Source organism: Melanerpes formicivorus, unplaced genomic scaffold (genome assembly GCF_026170545.1).
Source record: "Melanerpes formicivorus ecotype bairdi unplaced genomic scaffold, bMelFor1.0.p_v2 SCAF_54, whole genome shotgun sequence".
In the NCBI taxonomy this organism is placed as follows: domain Eukaryota; kingdom Metazoa; phylum Chordata; class Aves; order Piciformes; family Picidae; genus Melanerpes; species Melanerpes formicivorus.
The window spans coordinates 3,478,069-3,484,926 of record NW_027142406.1 but is presented as its reverse complement, the minus strand read 5'-3'; the positions used below and the strand labels follow the sequence as shown (position 1 = coordinate 3,484,926).

The 6,858-nt window shown below is 45.9% G+C and overlaps 1 protein-coding gene across 1 annotated transcript in view; it reads left to right on the top strand.

Moving 5' to 3' along the window:
- The window catches only part of LLPH (LLP homolog, long-term synaptic facilitation factor), a 4,623-nt gene extending 1,801 nt beyond the window's left edge, over positions 1 to 2,822 (top strand). Inside the window, exon 3 of the mRNA XM_068160942.1 lies at positions 44 to 2,822. Coding sequence (XP_068017043.1) covers positions 44 to 207 — 164 coding nt within the window. The 3' untranslated portion in view covers positions 208 to 2,822. The remainder of the gene's footprint in view (positions 1 to 43) is intronic.
- Positions 2,823 to 6,858: the final 4,036 nt, after the last annotated feature.

Below are 6,858 nucleotides of genomic sequence, written 5' to 3'. Positions count from 1 at the left end.
CTGTTCATGTATTTTGCTCCCTGTAAATACCTTTCTTTTCCAGATGACTCCAAAATGGACACTGATAATAAACGAAACAAGAAAACTCTTCTAGACCAGCATGGACAGTACCCAGTGTGGATGAATTCCAGGCAGAGAAAGAAGCTGAAGGCAGAGCGTGTCAAAGGGAAAAAGAAATCCAAACTGGCCAAAGGCTTGGCCTGGTAGAATCAGAGTTCTGTAAGATCATCAATATTTTACTTACCAAATAAATATCCCAAATAAGTACATGACAGTTCTGTGCTTTAGCACTGAGTATGATTTCACAGCTCCCCAGAGAGGCTGTGGAGTCTCCTTCTCTGGAGCCTTCCCAGCCCTGTCTGGATGTGTTCCTGTGCGACCTGTGCTGGATTCTATGGTCCTGCTCTGGCAGGGGGGTTGGACTGAAAGATTTCCAGAGGTCCCTTCCAGCCCCTAACATCCTGTGACCCTTGAGATCATCAAGTCCAACCACTATCCCTGCTATAAAAGTTCACCCCTAAACCATATTCCCAAGCATCACATCTAAACAGCCTTTAAGCACATCCAGGCTTGGGGACCTAAACCATAATCCCAAGCACCACATCTAAACAACTTTTAAGCACATCCAGGCTTGGGGACTCCAGAACCTCCCTGGGCAGCACATTCCAATGCCTGACCACTTTTCCTGAAAACTCTTTTCCTTACATCTAGTCTAAACCTGTTGCATGACCTTTTGAAGAGGCCAGTGGTGAAGGCAGTATCAACTTGGTATCTACAGGACAAAAAATGAGTGCCTTTGAGCAGACCAAGTGCCTCTGTGCTTAGCTGGTTCTTGAGGGAGGAGGGTCTTCATCTTCTGTACTGTGAACAGGGAAAATGCTAAAAGAACATCCTAAAGGGAATGGGAATGTAAATAGGTTTTGTACTGTGATCTTCTTCCTCAGTGTAACTTGTCTTTGAGTGAATTCAAGCAGAGGGTTCTGTAAACTCACCGTATCCTTTCCTTTCTGTGCAATTAACTTTGCTGTGCCAGTTTGTGTTCCTTTGAACCTCTGGTGAATTACCAACATGGACTTTTTCCACCTGTAACTTAGATGGTGCACTGGCAGCAGCACCAGGACTTCATGAGACTTCTCTTGAGTAAAAAGAAGTGGCAGACTGACTTGAATTCACAAAGAAAGATGTTGGAACCAAGAAGTATTGCAGTGCTGGCTGCATCTCAAAGGCTGTAGGAGCTAAGTGACAGACTAAAAGTGATCCTTTTATTATTAACATTGGAGAATGCAAATGCACAGATTGGAAATAAAATTGGGTTCTTTAAGACATTTTCTGAGTTTCAGTAAAGTCAAGGAGAATTTGCTTGTGTATTTTCAGTATCCCTTTGTTCCTCTTAAAATGGTACTCCCCTGTCATGCTTTATTACATGGGCATAGCATGAAATGCAAGGAGAAAAGATTGCAGCGCTCTGACCTGTGCTAGATTCCATGGTCCTGCTCTTTGGAGGTCCCTTCCAGCCCCTAACATCCTGTGATCCTGATTAAACAAGCTGATGGAAGTCTAAAGGTGTGTGGCTGAAATGGCATTGTCAGAGGATGAGGTTTTTCATTGTGTAACTTCACTACTATGACACTGCTGCTGTGAAACTTGCTACCACAGCCAGCTGCCTGCAAAGGTGCTGTGGTACCCTGTGCTTCATGGAGGAATCACAGAATGTTAGAGGCTGGGAGGGACCTTAAGAGATTACCCAGTCCAACCCCCCTGTCAGAGCAGGAGCACCTAGAGCAGATCACGCAGGAACACATCCAAGCAGGTCTCCAGAGAGGGAGACTCCACAACCCCCCTGGACAGCCTCTTCTGGTGTTGTGTCATCCTCACAGGGAAAAAAATCTCTCCTGTTTCCATGGAACTTCCTCTGCCTCAGCTTCCTCCACTGCCCCTTGTGCTGGCATTGGGCATCCCCCAGCAGGGCCTGGCTCCAGCCTCTGGGCACTCACCCTGCACATCTTTATGAATGAGATCACCTCTCAGGCTCTTCCTCTCCAAGCTACAGAGCCCTCAGCTCCCTCAGGCTCTCCTCATAAGGAAGATGTTCCACTCCATCATTTTTGTGGCTCTGTGCTGGACTCTCTCAAGCAGTTCCCTGAAGTCCTTCTTGAACTGAGGGGCCCAGTTGGACACAGGATTCCATATGTGGCCTCAGCAGGGCAGAGTAGAGGGGGAGGAGAGCCTCTCTTGACCTACTGACCACAGCCCTTCTAATACAACCCAGGATGCTGTAGGCAGCTTTGAACTACAAGCTGAAGTGCCAGATTGAAATAATTAAATACTGTCATTTTATTAAGATGTGCATAAAATGTGTGTGTGTGTGCAGCATAAAGAAATGCATTAGCAAATGGACAAACAGCCTGGAGATCTTGTGCTTGATGGCATCACCTCCTAAAGCAGCGATTCCAACACAGCAGTGACACAGATGAAATGTGTTAGTGGCTTCGGTCCACTTCCTCCTGAATTTATTCACAGAATCTCAGAATCACAGGATGTTAGGGGCTGGAAGGAACCTGGAGAGATCATCCAGATCAACCTCCCTGCCAGAGCAGGGCCACAGAATCCAGCACAGGTCACACAGGAACACATCCAGATGGGTTTTGAAATTCTCCAGAGGAGACTCCACAACCTCTCTGGGCAGCCTGCTCCAGTGCTCTGTCACCCTCACAGTAAAGAAGTTCCTCCTCAGGTTGAGGTGGATCTCCTGTGCTGTAGTTTATATCCATTGCTCCTTGTTCTATCAACATAAATACACAATAAAAATCTATCTTACATCACCTGCCTGAGCTGTTCATTGACAGGAACTGAATGTGTTTGGCTGGCAATCGTTTTGAATTGTTTCTACATCTTGGTTGCTCACCAGGGGAATTGGACTCACTTCAGTCATTCCTTAAGGCTAGCAAGAGGAGAGGTACAGAAAGGCAGATTTGATAGTGTTAAGATGGTTAGGTTGGGTTATGCACCTGACTTAGCCTTCAGGAACATGAAATGTCTTATGTGGGTGTGAGGGGGAGAATGACTTAAAAGTGCAAGCTATGCACCTGGGCTATTAAACTGTTGCACTGAATGTTAGGGCCTGAAGGGACCTCCAGAGATCATCCAGTCCAACTCCCCTGCCAGAACAGGAGCACCTAGAGCAGATCACAGGAACACATCCAGGCAGGGTTTGGATATCTCCAGAGCGGGAGACTCCACAACCCCCCTGGGCAGCCTGTTCCAGTGCTCTGTCACCCTGGCATCACTAACCGGACCGCCTCTGGGTGTTTTGAGAGTGTGACGAACAAGCCTCCCTCCAAGGAGCAGTCCCAGCAGGAGCCTGCCGTGCCGTGGAAAGGAGCCTCCCTGCAGCCCGGGGCTGGCTTTGGAAGTCGCCGCCCGGTAGGTGGCACCGGCGGTAGCAGAGAGCCTGCGGGCAGCGCCGCGGCACCCTCCGGGCGTCCCGGAAGGCAGCGGCAGCCGGACCAGCCCCCAGCTCATGGGCTGTGTGAGAAACCGTAGCTCCAGCACTCTAGCCGATATTTTTCCGTTTAAGAAATACGTTTACATTCCCATGCATTAATTGCAGGCAAGCGCTCAGCACTCTACGTGTTGCACTGTTCTGTAATAGCGGTGGGGCGGGGCGGGACGGCGACTTGCTGCGGCTATTTCTAAGCGCTCTGAAGTTCCCCATCTTCCTTAACTGCCTGAAAAACGCCTGGAATCGTTATCAGGTATTTTGTCCTGAGAAGGAGTGACGTTTAAATGCGTAAAACCACTTCACATTTCCCCCGATTTCGATTACCCTCTAAAAGCACACTCAAAGTGTTCATTGATGTGTCTGCTTCCCCAATCTAATGTTCTTTTTCCTTAAACACGTCTTTTATTCCCCCAGAAAAGGACATAAAAAGAGATCCTTCTCACATATAGTTAAAAAAAAACCCAAACCAACCAAAACCCTTTATCCTGGAACATTTTAAGGAGCATTTCAGGTAACTCGGTGGAAAGAAGGTTGGGTTTAGGTTTGCTGGGTTTATTTGGACTTTCAAATCTCCACGTGGTGATTTCGACTGAGGTTTTGTGTCTGGGGAAATCCAGAAGTGAAGCTGACCAGAGACAAGTAAAAAAAAACCCAACAAACTGCCCATGTTGCATTCATTGTCCAAACGAAATGATGTGCAATAATTTAAACCAGCAGTTTCATGTGGTTAAAAAAAAAAAGGGAACTGGGTTCTTTAAAAACAAAAATCAACTTAGAAGTAACCCCAGAAACACCAGAAAGGAAGAACTGTTTGTGTTATATTAGAATTGGGTTTGAAACTACACCACCCACCCACCCCCAAAAAAATGTTTTCTATGCATTCACAAAACTAAAACCAAACCAGAACAATCCAAACCAAAAGCAAAACACCAAACACAACAACCCCCCAAATCAAACCAACCAACAACAACAAAAAAGGGAACACCCCCCCCCCCCCAAATAAACAAGCAACAACAACAAAACACACACAAAACCTAAGACAAAACCACCAACCAACCTACAACAACAAAAAGGTTGAAAAGTTTTACTTTTAGGAATGTGCAGAAAAAAGAGCTTCAAAGATTTTGTTCTTAATACCAACAACCACCTCTAGAACAAAAAGCCTCCATTCCTGCAACTACCATTGGAGAGGAGAGAAAGGGAAGAATCTTCTATGGATCAGGAGTGACAAAATGTTTTCTATGCATGCACAAAACCAAAACCAAACCAACAATAACAACTCCACAAAAAAAAAAGCCAAACCCAACCCAAACCACCACCACCACCATCAACACAAAAAAAAAACCCCAAACCAAACCACCACCACCAACCCCACAAAAAAAGCCAAACCCAAACCAAACCACCACCATCATCAAAACAAAAACCCCCAAACCAAACCACCACCACCATCAACACAAAAACCCCAAAGCCAAACCAACAATAACAACCCCACAAAAAAAGCCAAACCCAAACCAAACCACCACCACCAACACAAAAACCCCAAACCAAACCACCACCACCAACCCCACAAAAAAAGCCAAACCCAAACCAAACCACCACCACCAACACAAAAACCCCAAACCAAACCACCACCACCAACCCCACAAATAAAGCCAAACCCAAACCAAACCACCACCACCAACACAAAAACCCCAAACCAAACCACCACCACCAACCCCACAAAAAAAGCCAAACCCAAACCACCACCACCATCAACACAAAAAAAACCCAAAGCCAAACCAACAATAACAACCTCACAAAAAAAGCCAAACCCAAACCAAATCACCACCACCAACACAAAAAACCCCCAAACCAAATCAACAACAACCCCACAAAAAAAGCCAAACCCAAACCAAACCACCACCATCATCAACACAAAACCCCCAAACCAACAATAACAACCCCACAAAAAAAGCCAAACCAAACCACCACCACCATCAACACAAAAAAAACCCAAAGCCAAACCAACAATAACAACTCCACAAAAAAAAGCCAAACCCAAACCAAACCACCACCACCATCAACACAAAAAAGCCCCAAACCAAACCACCACCACCAACCCCACAAAAAAAGCCAAACCCAAACCAAACCACCACCATCATCAAAACAAAAACCCCCAAACCAAACCACCACCACCATCAACACAAAAAACCCAAAGCCAAACCAACAATAACAACCCCACAAAAAAAGCCAAACCCAAACCACCACCACCATCAACACAAAAAAAACCCAAAACCAAACCAACAACCCCACAAATAAAGCCAAACCCAAACCAAACCACCACCACCAACACAAAAACCCCAAAACAAACCACCACCACCAACCCCACAAAAAAAGCCAAACCCAAACCAAACCACCACCAACAACACAAAAACCCCAAACCAAACCACCACCAACAACCCCACAAAAAAAGCCAAACCCAAACCACCACCACCATCAACACAAAAAAACCCCAAAGCCAAACCAACAACAACCCCACAAAAAAAGCCAAACCCAAACCAAACCACCACCAACTCCACAAAAAAAGCCAAACCCAAACCAAACCACCACCACCATCAACACAAAAATCCCCAAAGTCAAACCAACCAACCACCACCACCAAAGACCACCAATAAATAAACACCAACAAGAAAAACATCAACCAAACCAAAAAAGGTTAGAATAAAGAGAGTAAAGTAGAAAAAGGAGAGTAAAAGGTTTTCTTCTTATACCAACAACCACTGTCAGAACAGAAGCCTCCATTCCTGCAACTACCATTGGAGAGGAGAGAAAGGAAAGGATCTTCTATGGATCAGGAGTGAAGTAAAATCATAGACTCATAGTATCAGTCAGGGTTGGAAGGGACCACAAGGATCATCTAGTTCCAACCCCCCTGCCATGGGCAGGCACACCCCACACTACATCAGGCTGCCCAGAGCCTCAGCCAGCCTGGGCTTAAACACCTCCAGGGACAGGGCCTCAACCACCTCCCTGGACAACCCATTCCAGGGCTTCACCACTCTCATGGGGAAGAACTTCCTCCTCACCTCCAGCCTTAATCTCCCCACCTCCAGCTTCATTCCATTAAACCAAAATACTATCAATTTAGTGAGGGGAAAAAAAATCAAACAAATAACCAACCAAACATTCTAGAAGTAAAAGGTTCATTCTATAACAGAAACCTGGAAAACAAGGAATTTTAGGCTCTTTTCAAACCCAACCAGCAGTTTAAAACCCCCAAATCCACACTGATAGAGTTGAACCAGTTGATGGAGCCCCTATTACAAGAGGGATATGGAGATGCTGGAAGGTGTCCAGAGAAGGGCCAGGAGGATGAG